The sequence below is a fragment of the Pectinophora gossypiella genome, chromosome 10 (assembly GCF_024362695.1).
Source record: "Pectinophora gossypiella chromosome 10, ilPecGoss1.1, whole genome shotgun sequence".
NCBI lineage: Eukaryota > Metazoa > Arthropoda > Insecta > Lepidoptera > Gelechiidae > Pectinophora > Pectinophora gossypiella.
The window spans coordinates 5,928,140-5,943,353 of NC_065413.1; the positions used below are offsets into that span (position 1 = coordinate 5,928,140).

At 36.4% G+C, this 15,214-nt stretch overlaps 1 protein-coding gene across 2 annotated transcripts in view; it reads right to left on the bottom strand.

The window, feature by feature from the left end:
* The window catches only part of LOC126370221 (suppressor of lurcher protein 1), an 86,961-nt gene extending 72,024 nt beyond the window's left edge, over positions 1-14,937 (bottom strand). For both annotated transcript variants that reach the window (XM_050015018.1, XM_050015017.1), the window contains exons 1-2: positions 14,805-14,937; positions 10,986-11,021 (exon numbers count right to left, since the gene is read on the bottom strand). In XM_050015018.1, coding sequence (XP_049870975.1) covers positions 10,986-10,991 — 6 coding nt within the window. In that variant the 5' untranslated portion in view covers positions 10,992-11,021; positions 14,805-14,937. The remainder of the gene's footprint in view (positions 1-10,985; positions 11,022-14,804) is intronic.
* Between the last annotated feature and the right edge of the window lie 277 nt (positions 14,938-15,214).

Below are 15,214 nucleotides of genomic sequence, written 5' to 3' on the forward strand. Positions count from 1 at the left end.
ACACAGATGAACATTACAGACGGAGATACGACTCACAACTTATCTTGTTGGTCTAAGATCCTTAGTTCAACTTGCGATGGATGTACGCCACTAACCAAATTGGGATGTAGTCGAGCTTATACAAACATGTGTAAGTTAAACAATGCGGTTCGGATTTTAAAAGGCCTTTAAGACCTTATAGTTGTGAGGTTGCAAAATTAAATTAAGAGGTCGTGTCTTCTCCAACATCATGCATTTAGATGAGGGCTAACAAGCTAGCCCCTCAGCTAGTTAACCAACCTATCACCGCACGGTTCATCACAACCGAACCATCTCGGGACTGCATTAACATAGGACGTGGTTTATCACCGTTACCGCGGACAACCACCGGAGCGGCTTAAAATATTATGTCAACATATATAGTTTTCTTTTAATCACTTCAGGACCCCGATACCGACCCCGCCGACGTGGTCAACGATTCACCTCAATGAGCGCTTATCGCCATCGACCTACTAGAGTTGATTAATTATTTTAAATATTTTTCCTCCCAGACGACGCCCTGAGCTAAGGTTCGCGCCAAACTCAGGCCTGTTGTCTTAAACGCTGTACCGGGTGAGAGCCTTCAGCGCTCTCCATTTGTCCGGCCAAGTAGTTAATGCCATCTGCGGCAAATTACAATAAGTTATGTAAAAGTTTTCTTTTAAAGATTTTTTTTATATATGTATATACTTAAGTAATCTCTAATGCGATTTACATTGCAATGTCTGAAGAAACACATTGTTCTAGGTAAGATTTAGGGTAAGCGTGTTAGAGTAAAAGTGGAGTAGGCTCTCTGTGGTTGATTGAGGAGAGGACTGTACTCTGCAGTGTGACATGACAATGTCTGGTGCTAGAGGAAGAGTACCAATCAGATTGGTGGATCAGTTCAAGCTCCCGGGAGCTCTACACAAGGCGCTGTAAATAGCACATGACCGGACTCAAGGAGGAAGATTACGTAAAATCATGATCCTCAGCAGAAAGGGGACAAAAAAAAGCCCGAAATAAATGGTAAGTTAGTATTATTACCAATCACTGCGAGTTTTTCGTTTGATGATTTGTGATCCTGAAGTTATTGGATAATATACGTTTTATTATATCCAACAGTATGACTGCAACAATGTATTGAATACCGTACGTTCTATTTTCCCGATCATTGTAGGATTGATTATTTATGATCGTTCGCAATTCCGCTCAAAGAGAGTTGCTACGCAACCCCTACCCACGGGAACACATTGCTTTGAGCGCGGGAACTGACTCAGAAATGCCAAGTTAGTTCTCGTCGAAATGCTGCATATGACTTGTTTCAACATACACTAGGCATTTGCTAGGTAAGCGTGAACTAGTTTAGGTCACTTCTTCACTTACCAACAGGTGCTACATAACATATAGCGTAAGATTTTTTTTGACGTGATTTATTGTAGATTTGCCGCAGATGGCATTATCTACTTGGCCGGAAAAATAGGCCTTACCCTAGAATAACAACATAGCATCCCGGGTAGACAAAGGCGTGTAGACTACACACTCACTTCTCACCAGGTACGTTTAAGTGCCATGTAATAGGGGGCGAGCCTACTGCTATTAACCGGGCACAAATCATCTGGTAAAGATTGTGACCAAGGCAAGTCTATTTAAAAAAAAAAAAACGTTCATGCACGTTTCAAGAGACCGATAACCCTGAATGAGCAATGCCACAAGTTACCAATATGTAACCTAACCCGTCACGCCACGTCATGTTTTGTAATCACTTCTGATATTCTTCTTATGATGTACCTCTATAAGTGCTAAATCGAATGAAATGATATCGAACGGATCATTTAATGAATGAATTAAAACTTAATTCATTTATAAGAACAATAGTTTATTGTGTCGTATGTGTATACTTTTATAGATGCAACTTCAAAAAAATTTTGAATGACCATCGATAGATAACCGTTCTAGTTTTAGAATCAGCTATTTATCTATGTTTCCGAGGCTTTCCTTCATTCTGCTCTTATCGCTATCGGCCCATCAGGGTCGATTCATTCTTTCAAATACAATCTTCTTAGACTACGCCATGAGCCAACTGGGCACACTCAGGCCTGTTGTCTTAAATTTTTGTACCAGGTGAGAACCCTCAGCGCTTTCTGAGTGCACCTACAATAAGTTATGTTTAAAAATAAAAACAAAGTTACACAATCCCTGCTACCGGCCGTTATCTATCAAGTGTAAGACGTCCAGCGCTAGGATTGTCTAAACTTGAGAAACCATTTTCACAATTATTATCAGGTCAAAGACAGATGTGACCAACCCACTGTCACTTGTTTGCTAAGCCCCTGAGATTACTACGCCTCGCTCTATGGCTTGTAGTCGTGAATGCCCAAATAATATATACATACAAAGATAAGTTCACGCCTATTTCCCAGGCTATGGAATTCCATTTGCTTCGATCCAATTTCTTATTTGTAATTAACGTCAAACTAGCATCACGTTGGTCTAACTGAGAGCTCAGTACTTAATTCTTTTAGTCGTGTTAATTATAGTCGTGAACTTATATTAAATTAGCATGTAACATTAGTCTTACGTTTTTTTTTATATTAACCTCCGCGCTAGAGGAAAAATATTTTTATCTACTTGCGCAATATGTCGAATGACTTGTGACTTTTCTTATCAGCAAACGGAATCGAGTAAGCGATTTTCAGTAAGAAAGTTGTTAGAACTTCTCGAAACAAGTATTTTATCCCAACACTACAAGATTTCAATATTGCATCGAAGTCTTGATGCGACTCGAACGTAGTTTGAAGCGTTTCGCAAATAATGCATCCGGCGCGATACATTGTTCTGCAAGTTCCTCTACTTAAGTTTACTTTTCGTATCAGATACTAGTAAACGCACGTAAGTACAGTCACGAGTACTAATATGTATACTCTTTGAAACTATGTCGCATTAACTTTTTTTACAAATTAAACCGTAAGTCTCATTAAATGTCAAATATGATAGTGCGACAGGGTTCTAAAGTGGGTACATGATATTGCTCATGACCGTACACGCACGAACGTATAATCCATTATTTATACCACACCTTGGACACCATACAAAACACCTCGTTTTACACAGACACTACACGTTGACGTTATCGTACACGTTTATATGTGGGGTGAGCTAAACCTAGCTCAGCCGCTGATGGAGAGCGAAGAGTTACCATCCTATACGTAGAAATATGTATTATTCTATGCTTATACATAAATAACACGCAAGATTATAAATAATTTAATAATAATATTCGCACGCTGTATGGTTGAGTGATGGACTTTTATTGATATAATTTATATTTAAGATCTTTTGTACCACTCTAGAGCGAATAAATTTCATTTCATTTTTTCATTTCATTAGATTAGACAACAAGTTACAGAAACAAATTTCACTAAAAAGTTTAATTGGTGTTGATTCTTTCAGACGCTACTTTGACAGTTCTAAAACATTATCTTTGTCTTGCACTATCGTGAGTGACGGAGGGCACTATTTTTATAACTCCAGTCAGATTTAAGTTCGATCTGGCAGAATCGGCACCATAGTTTAGTTTATTCATAGTTTAGTTTAGATGCAAATACCCTCCTTCAACTTGAACACCCGAGCACTCGGCGCTGTTTGATCTGTGAGATCATAATTTTGTAATTGCTTAATCAAGCAACATAATTGATAACTACTTCAAATGTAGCTAGCGATTCAGTAATCCTATCAAGGTGTTTAACGTTACACGTGAACGAGTTTTCGGAAGATGTTTCCGATAATTTATTTATCTACCTGATGAAGCAAAGCATTGAGCATATTGAGCAAAATACCGTATGATATTATAAGCTCAAAGTTGAACGTCATTAGAGACAAAATATCCATATATTATTTATGTTAAGTTCCGTTGCTTTGGGATGTATTATCGATACGGTAATGCGCATGAACAATCTCAAGAGTCGCGTGCCTAGTTAAACAAAATCAGGTTTCCAGAAAGGGACAATCTTACCAAGCTTACCGTTCAAGTGACTTCATTCAAATAGCATTTCATTACTGTTATTTTCATCGTTATTGTAGAATCAATCTCCTACATGTTAAAATCATCGTCATCAAACCTAACCCACTCATCACTCAATTTCTTAGTATTAATGATGATACAAAAACAAATCTATTCCTATTGCTAGCTCAAGCGTTATGAGGAACGGAGAGTTGTCGTTATATACCTAGTCATCATCATCAGCCCATTAACGTCCCCACTGCTGGGGCATGGGCCTTCCCTATGGATGGATAGGGAGAACGGGCCTTAAACCACCACGCGGGCCCAGTGCGGATTGATGGTTATTAACGACTGCTAATGCAGCCGGGACCAACGGCTTAACGTGCTTTCCGAAGCACGGAGGAGCTCGAGATGAAAACTTTTTTTTTTCATGGTCACCCATCCTATGACCGGCCTTTGCGGAAGTTGCTTAACTTCAACAATCGCAGACCGAGCGCGTTTACCACTGCGCCAGCGAGCTCCTCGATATACGTAGTATTATTCCTTATTCTACGCTATACCTAGATATAGTCAGGTAACAGAAAATCTGAACGTTTGTCGATGAATAAGTATCTTAAGCTAGTCTTCTTCTATCGTGTGGGTTGTGAAGTGGATTACTAACCTCATCAACCCTGGTGTCAGGGTTACTATTGCGCCACCAAAGGCCCCTGACATGACTCATGTAACGACTACGTACAAAACGACGACGAGGTAAGCTAGTTAAAACTATTGTTGATACAAAAATAATTATTTGTAACATAGCGACCACCTCCCATGTAACAACAAGCGAGCCGAGACTATTTCTATTAACCGGATACAAATCTTGGAAACCACGTGATATTCATTATCTTTGATCTAAACATGAATTTATTGAAACACATAAGTCGAATTCAGTGATTTAGAGCCCAATCTGGAATTCGAACCCGTCACACTACAATGTAAAACGTGTTCTCTGAACAGGGCCACCACGGATTTTTTTAGTTTTGTCATGTAATTTGTTAACATAATCTACTTTCAACAATAGACAAGTCGACCTTTCTTGTTCTGTGTTTTGAACCGTGTCTATTACCCACATTTTTCTTTTAACATTTCTTGCAACAACTAAAACCGTAAAGTTTTCATGGAGCGAATTTTTCTTTTGCCTTTTTAAGCCCGCTGAAGTTACTCAGTGCTCGGTCGGATACCATTTCGCTAGTTGGCACACAACTTGCCTCTAAACTGTACACTCGTTAGTTTCACGTACCAACTTGCCTGGATAAAAGTTTATTCCCAACTATCGACACTTCAAGGAGCTACCAAGTTTTCTTTCCATGATTGGAACACAGCGAAATTAGCCAAACGAATTTTATGCCGCCTCCAATTCTATAATATAGATTTTTATAGATGAATAAAGATTTTTGAAAGAAGAAAACAAAAGATTTTTATTTTTGTTTTATTTTTCTCTGTAGGTAGTTAATGCAATTTTATTAATTATTAGTTACGAAAGTTAAGAAAACAAACCGAAAATTCTTCCAGCGTTTATTTGAAAGAATCTTTTTAAAACAGTGGAATTAAAAATACTTCGTTCTGCCTAATGAGTTCTTACTAACTAATAATAAAAAGCTATCTTTATCCTCAGAGAAGTATTTGTAGGAACACAGAAAGTTCTGTATGATCAAATAAGGTATCTTTTATATAAAATGACCTGTTATTTGATTTTGAAAAAAAATCTAATCATGACGAAGTATGCGTAATGAAAATGGACTGTCCCTCACTGAATCTTATTCCGACGGAAACAATTCAATTTTAACAAACAAATTACGCACATTATTTAAATTAAGCTAAATATAAATGGTTTTGTTAGAGCTCGGAACAAAATAGAGAGTGATTTAATTTATAACGTCGTTTCAATCGTAATCGTGACCAACACGAAAATGTTCTCACCACGAGATTTATAAGGCTTCACGACACCTTAATGTCTTATAAAATTTATGAATCCAATTTCCTTTCTTTATGCAAATTGAAAGGTACCTCTGTCTTTGTAAACTTACAAGACAGTCGTCGTCAACTTTTTCCATTAGTTTGATGAATGAAACCGTAAATGTCAAAGATGAATGTTAAACGCAACAAACTTTGCATCATTGTTATGGAACGCAAACAAAAATAGGACGTTATCATATAATAATAAATAGTTCTTTTGTGCAGACGATTTACTCTGGGGACACACTAAAAAGCTACTCTCATGATGCGGAAATAAGGTACAGACTTGTTGGCACCCCTGTCACGCATATAGAAATTTTTATCAACACACGTTTTGAGATTTCGAAATAAGATTGTTTTACTAGGAATTAGTAGGCCTGTATTCAACCATAAAACAATATTGACTAGTAAGTAAGTAAGTTAAGGTATTACTGTATGGTTTGTTGCCTTCATAAACAGGAATTATGGCATTGACAACGACTCCTCGACCGGCGACTCTCGCTACGGCGAGCCTTTTTACGGCGAGTGGCCTTATTTTCCCTCTACGTCGAGCGAGTTTTGATGTTATATTACAGTTATGTGTTAAAAACTGTTTTGCTGAAAATGATCCAAATATGCAATTATTTCAATGGAAAAAATATTTTATGTTGCGTGATTAAAATTGTGTTTTGGACTGTACAAATGACACAGACGCGATTTCAAGCCACTCGCCGTAAAGAGACTCGCCATAGCGAAAGTCGCCGTTCTGGGAGCCGCTGTCAATTCCATAATTCATAAACAGTAGGGTGCACAAAATTTCAATGGTTGTACGGTCTATGTGAAAATACCTTAACTTTTCGAACGCCGGAACGCAGATCTCAGCCAGACACAATGTAAACTCGATAATGATAAATGTATACCAACTGGATACAAAGTTCAATGAACCTTTAATAGTATTGTCACTTTATTTTAGGAAAATAATAATTGTTGAAATTTTGGAAATTATACCTACCCGACTAACCTAAAACAAATAAATTGAAACGCAAGTTACGTACCTAACTTTATGTGGATTCTGTCAGAATGAAACAGTTAAAATGTTGCTCATTTATTACAATATCTACTTTAGAACATCTTTCATAAAATAAGTTTGCTTTAATGTAATTACGTGGTATTTTTGGGGTAATCGAACTGAAATTTTAAATAACAAATCTTGAACTTTATTTACACGTGTATCTATCAAATGAAAGTCCTCAGCGCTCTCCATTTGACCTGTCAAATAGACATAAAACATTTTTGAAAACGGACAAACAAGCTATGGTGAACTCTTATTTTCCAACTTGTCCTTTCTAAAGCCATATCGTCACAATTATTGTCACAATTACAATTCGGCGAGCTACCTACCGCAATCAGATCCAGAATGTTTTAAAGAAAGGCCTGGTCAAAAGTACTCTGAACCGGCGAATATGCATAAAGACTGATGAGAATATTAAGAGCGAAAGTAGTGTGTCAGGATCGTAGTATGATTCCGGAATTCCGGGTCTTTGCCTACCGCACCGGAAAATAGGCGTGATTTTATTTACGTATTTGTGTATTTCACGACTAAGTACACATAAATACAACTATACACAATAATAAGACTAAATTCCAAGTAGGCGCCAAATAGTTACCTGCGCTGTGAAAACTTGAAAGGTTCTTGTGAAGTTTAAATGAACCTGTACCTACACAAACAGGCAAAGTTTTCAGCTTACAAAGAACTTTCTTAAAAGTCCTTTTAGTACTGAAAGAAAATTCCAATGAAAAACAGCATAGTTATTGTTTGGAGTACTATTTTTACGATGAGTAGTTTTTTGACTAGTACTTCAGTAAAAGTAAAGTACTTACCAAAGTTCTAGTTTTGAAAAAGATTGAATAGCCAGGGAGAAAACAGTGGAGTGAGATACTATGATGTCGGCCCAGCAGTGCGTACACTAGGGCACGGTGATAGGAACATAGCCACGGTACAGCTGGTCAGACCTTTGTTCCCTAGTAGTTTTTCCAGACATCTTGCTAAAACACTAATTTCTACGTTTGAGGGCAAGGTTTTGAAATGTACCTACAATGCCGGGCATAAAGAACTACTGAACGCATTCTATGTTTTATTTTACTCCCAATTTATGATATAAATCCCTCTGTAGGTATTATAATAGGATTATATTATGATAACTAGACGGTGCGTAGTGCGCTCGCTGCTAAAGCAGCTTCGCATGTCCTGTATTTGTTCGAAAATAACTCAACTCTAACAGTTACGTAATTTCGCAACACTTTGTATGACCGCCATTTTTTCCGCCATCATCATAATGGACTGAATCATTCTGCTCCGTATTCGTTACGGTGTCACTAACACCCATACGTATCTGTACGTGCTGGTACGGGGTGCAAGTGACATCGTAACGAATACTGAGGGGGTGATTCAGCTCATAACTTCCCATCGCAAAAGTATAGAATAGTAAATAATTAAAAAAAAATACAAAAAATATTAATGTTGCCACGGAAAATTGCAATCAATATTAAATCAGATCAGTTACGATGTCTCTAACATACTGTAAATAGAATAGAAGACATACATCATAAAAGGGATGCAACATAAATAACGATTTCCATGAAATAAAAGCAATGAGTAAATAAGTAGGTTAATGCATTCGTTTTAAACAGCCATTCAATAAAACGCAATGTAAGCGCTGAACAATTCTGGCACATTTTGGCTTTTAAATCTACGCTTTTGTAAAGAGATTCGTCTGAACGAGAATATTAAGTACTATACATACGTGTTGTTGACAGTTCTCTCCGTTCATTGAAATGTCAATGTTTGGACGACGATCGAATATCAAAAATTGATTTGATGAAAACACAGGTCTCTCGATTGATATTAATGGCAGAAATTATGTCATTCATCAGCCCGCATCATTCCACTGTTGGGTATAGGCCTCCTCCATTTTGCACCATTCTTTCCGGTCCTGTGCCAACCTCATCCACAACTTTTCCGCCGTTGCAACAATGTCGTATGACCACCGGCCCGCTGGTCTACCTACTGACCTTTTCCTATCTTGTTGCCACCATCCTGTCACGGCCTTTGTCCACCGACCATCCTCGGGTGTAGCCAAGTGTCCGGCCGGCGGCACTTCAGACTCGTGTTTCGCCTACCCACGTTAAAGACTTTCGTCTTTCGGTGGATATTAAAATTGGGCACGCGTAATACGTACGAGCAATTATGTAATCGTTTAGAATTATAAATTGTGACTGTACTCTCTCTAGAGTTTTGAAATTATCAAATATCCATTAAGCCTTTTGGTACTAAAAAGTATGTTAGCATTAATTACGCAATTTCCAAATGACTGTAAATGTATTTTTTATGAATATTTTTTTTACAATTAGCAGACGAAGATTATGTTTACTTTCAAAACAATTTCGCTTAAAAAGCGTTTCAACTATGTTAGCTTAGCCACACCAACAGACTTTAAGACTCTAAACTAGAATCAACTTTAGTAGTCTAAAGTTGTTAGTAGTCTAAAGTTGATTCCTAACCTAGCCAGACATTGATGAAAGAACTTCGTTTAGTATTTAGCTAAGTGATAAATAGAAACAATTTACAACGTCAATTTGAAGTGGATCTAATTCATGACATTAGGGAATTACTATTAACATAGTTTCTTACCGAGAACCCTATCTAACCCTATCTAAGGCTTCATTCTCAATGAAAGGGCGGAAGCGAACGCTTTTGGGTAGTTACCATTTAGTCACATCATTTACTTTTTCTAAACGTCAAAACTTCCAAAACAATGAAATTACTACGTTTGTATGATATGTGACGTCATAGAAAAAAAGTAATGAAATATCGAACATATTGTTGCGTATTTGAATTAAAAAAGGTAAATAAATTAAATAGAACAGAAATTATTTTTTATTTGTTTTAGACTTGTAGTAATTTTGTACGTAATTAACATTACTAACATTAGGTTTAAGTTACTTTGTACTTACTAACATCTATGGATTTCAAATCTGAAATAAATTATTATTCATTCATTCATTATTCATTAACATTTTCATTCATTTTTATTTTTGACTTAGAAATCTACCTACCTTATTCTTAACTATTTCCTTCAACCGTAAGCACTCGAATGAACGAGTTTTGATCTAAATAAATAGAAATAAATAGATATTTCAGTGGACAGTTTAAATAGTATATAAAGTAAATAAATGCAATTGTACAAAGGGTTGTGCAAGTTGTAACAACACCCTTGGAACATCCAGTAATGGGGGCGTAACCAGCGGGTGATAAAAGGGTGAGTTAGGACCTTTAATGTTTGTGGAGGAGTTTTTGAAAGTTCATCTCCTAGGTGAACATTTATTTTTCGCGCGTTATTGTATTATCCGAACTTTCTTGTTATCCTGATTCCACGCTTGCGCCCGCGGTTTGTGTGTGGGAGCGAAAAGTGTTGATTACACATTTGTAACGAGAAACTTCGAACGTCAGCGTTTATTGGCGCTACAATTACAATATTCGACTAGTTCAAATACTAAGTAGGCGGGATATTAGTGAACGGTAATTTCTACGTTCTCTGACGACAGCATAATATGCATACATAATGTGAATTACAATAGATTTACAGTTGTAACTGTTTTAGGTGTGTGCAAAGCCGAGAATAAGCAGAAAACAACCTGTGGACAATGTGAGTGTCGACAACTTATGATAGAATGACAATGACATTAAAAAATAAAGATCACAATCACTCATAAATAATCCAAACCTTGATATTAAACGAATAAGGTTAAATACGTTGTGCAGTTTTTAAAGTTTTCATAAAAAATAATGATTCGTTTGACGAATAACCTTTTCTCATGCAATTTGAACATAAAACAAATGACTACACATATAAAATCTTTTCATATTAAACAAGTGTCAAACTTCAATACACGTTATAAATTAATATAGTTCCATAGACACTTATGTATTCTAATGTATAAAGCTTACCTTCATATTTCATAGGGTACTTGTCGCATTTTTTCTCTGTAACAAAGAAGAATATCACATTATCAATCGATTCAAAATCAAAAAAGAAAAAAACGTCTCAATTAGTTTTGAAAATAAAAGTATCGATGAAACCGTAAGAAGCTAACGGTTTACGATAGAAAATAGGCTAGTTTCCAACTAGTTAAACCGGTAACTTTTTACTAAACGTCAAAATAGGAAATTGTATGAAAAAGCACACTGTGACGTCATATGAATATTATTAAATTTTTCGTGATTAAACTTCATAAATAACTTAAATAGAAAAAAAGAAAATGTTTTCGTCAGTATTAAATCTGTCTTTATTTCATCATCATCATCAATTTAAGAGCCACGCTCTTGTCGGTGCAGCATAAGGTGTAGTGTCTTTATTTAGTAATCAGAATTTCATTATTTATCGTGAACCCCCACACGATCCAATTCACTCTCAAAGTATTACTTACCGTTTTGTTTCTTCTAAAATATAAACACCACATTCTGAATACTGAACCTCCTAAGTAATGCCCCAAGGGATTGAACCTCGAAGAATATTGGCAAAAACCTCGAGAATATAATAAAAATCCGTCAATTGCTAAAATTTTGGGTAGGTTATTAAATTTAGAAGCAGGACGGAGGCAATATCGAAAACTCGTTAATAATGTTACAGGCTGCGTCTAATTTCATCGTGACTTCGGCATATTTTCGCGATTGGATCAATTTTGGCGATTTTATAGATTTGGGTGAAATAATATATTACTTAATAGCATATAATAAAAAATACGTTATTATTATAGTAAAATAAATTAATTAATAACATATAATAAAATCTCTTTCCAGCTGTCTCTAGCACTCGCACCTATCGGACGAATAAAATAAATAATAAATATTAAGTATCAAAAAATAAATAAATGACATAATAATATATTAGTTTATATTTTTTATTATTTTTACTTTTTAGCGCGAAACTGCAACTGTACAAGTGTACTTCTGCAGATTTTCTTCGCTCTTAGAATAAATTTATCCTGTAAAGTGTGCAGTAAAGTGTTTTATTATTATGTATGTCGTTTCCATATCTCGGGCCTATGGAGACCCAGAGTTTTGGAAGGCGTGCTTGGGGCCGAAGCCAACACGTGGCCTCTACGTGACAATTTAATCTAAATGTGGTGTGACACCAACCGGCGATAATCCCTGTATGCACTATGGGAGTACACCCAAAGACAATCCCCGATTCGTGTAGGACTATTGCAGATTATGGAAACAAAGGGAACCGGACTATTAGGTTGGGGGTTAGTGGATCGGGATACTGGGGCTATGGGTGACTATGGCGCCTGCTCGACCAATGTTAATATCAAAAAATACAATGAGCAGGCTGTGTTATTATTATTTATCTTTATATATTTTCATAATTCTCTCCGAAGAGGTTCAAGTGGCACGGGCCGTAGCCAAGCGCTTTTATTGATTCAGAGATAAGAACTTCCTGACGATGCGGCATGTATTTAGAATTACTGCTTTGTGAAGAAACGTGAGTGTGGATGGATTCATCTTGAGAGTTTGGAGACTAGTGTGGAGTGTTTTAGGTATGACGCCTGTGGTGGATACAACGACGGGATCGATGAGTTCTAACTTGCCACTGTGTTTGGATTTCTATAACAAGGTCGGTGTATTTGGCAATTTTTTCAGCATGTGTAGTAAGTAAGTTGTGAGTATTGCATACGGCTATATCTACAAGCAATACGGTCTCATTGATTTTGTCAAATAACAGTATATCCGGTCTAATGAAATGAACTGTTTTATCAGTGATGATAGTTCTATCCCAGTACATTCTATATCTATCGTTCTCTAAATATTATTATTAATATATTTGAAGTAGTCACTGTGGTCCTGTGGTACATTGTCTTCCTTCACAATTAGGGATCGTCGGCGCAAACCCCGGTACTGTACTTGCACCAATGATTTATAATTGTTTCTAAAGTGCAGTCTTTCTGTTTTGGTTTTCCCTTCACGGGATGCATTATATATGCATTCCCTTCACGTCAGACAGGCATTTACAGCATATAGTATATATATATATATATATATATATATATACTGTTGACTCCACCATTCTAGACATCGATACGGCTCACCACCTATCACTTCAACAGAAAGCTCGGTGAGGTGGGGATACTTAGTTCATCTTCCAATGAGGGATATACCCCAATTGGGATGTAGTCGTGAGCTTATTTTGGTCGGGGTTTTATTCTCAATTTGTGGTAAGTGATATTGTCTAGAGGGACACTTTTTATGTAGCTATAAACCAGTGCTTATCAGTCTACTGCAGAGCCTATGAAATGATCGAGAGCGGTCAAGTGCGCGTAAACGGTGGTGGCAATGAGGGACTTTGCAATAGGCGTTCCCCAAAAACACGATAGATGGCGTTGTTAAGTTTTTTCTTCGTTTAAACTTCGAATTTCATGGATAACAGACAGAGATAAAGAAAAGCTTTTTGCTCCTTTGACTTAGTTATTAATTAATATGAAACTTGGTCAGCAGGAAGGACGTTAAAACGGCCATCATAGATTGCCGCTTGTTTAAAAACCTTGATGTTAAACTTACTGGAATACAAGTTACCCTAACCTAACCTAACCTAATTTAGTTTCAAAGTACTATGTTATAGCATTTTATTGAAGTGATTTTATTATAGTCATTATAGTAAAAGGATCCGTGCTTCGGAAGGCACGTTAAGCCGTAGGTCCCGGTTGCTACTTACTGATGTAAGTACGTAGCCGTTACACGAGTCATGTCAGGGGCCTATGGCGGCTCAATAATAACTCTGACACCAGGGTTGATGGGGTTGGTAATCCACCTCACAACCCAGATGATAGAAGAAGATTATAGTGATAGATTAGTTTGTAAGAGTAATGTACATCGCAATGGAGCAGCGTCGTGGAGTAGGCTTCTCCTTGGTTTATAGACGGGACGCATATGACCAGGAGTGGGCGTATATGGGTTGTTGATATTATTAGGTTATGCATTGCGCGGGAACTTAATTCATCATCATATTAATGTACCTCTGACTGCCCCAATTGTGAATATATTAGTGTACTTATGTATGTTTATGTGTTGAATCAGCTTATATGCAGAATAACAACATACATACATACATAAACTCACGCCTATTTCCCACCGGGGTAAGCAGAGACTATAGAATTCCATTTGCTTCGATCCTGACACACTTCTCTAAAACAACAATCAAATCGTTAATCATTGTTATCTTCTCAGAATAACAATGTTTTCAAATAGTTTATTGTAAGTAAAATTCTGCTTTAATTGCTGGGGTTGTAACTTTCTCAATTAACTCTAAATATGTGTAAAACAAAACAAAATTTGCAAAGAATATTTTTACATACATTATATACAATACAATAACATACAAAAATCAAAAGTGAGTGCATTATTATTATAATTCAATTCATATTCAAAGTCCTTTATATCAAGAATCTACGATTCCAATGAATGAACGCCTGAACCGCAAATAAATTCGAATTCCTTATCCTATAACATGAAAGAAAACGATGACCTTAGCAAAGCCGCTGATATTTAATGAAAAATGTAATTCTCTTTTTTATGATAATAATTTTATCGACCCACATGCCAACAGATTCAGCCCATAGCTTACTTTTCTCTATATATTTCATAAATTTAAATACCAAACACAAATTACTACGTAAATTACTATTTTTAAACAATTTATTACAACTTAAACTTAATTGAATCAGACCGCGTGTAAAACTAAACTTCATTTGCAAAGAAAATTATACTCACATTCTTAAACTTAAAGTTCATTTCATAAGTTTAATTTAAAACACTTCACAATAGTCCATCGGGGCTTCAATAATGTGACAAAGAGGTTTTTAAATTCAATTGTCTAGCCGAGCTAATGGCGTAGCGATCGTCTACGGGGCTACGTTCTACGCGTTACGGCGTAGACGTCCGCTTTTCGCTGGCTCTCACGTTAGACTGACGTACGAATAGTATGCGTAATTCTAGCACGCCAAGTCTAAGTTCTAAATAAAGGTGTGTTTTATGCGTGAAAAAACTACACGTGCAGACTGTTACTTCCCAATTTAATAAGACGTTTGGGAGGAATATGTTTCGTCTTTCGGGTCTTTTACTCATTTTATTGGGATAAATTTTGAGAACAAAAAAGTGTTAGGTATAGAAATCTGTTTTTT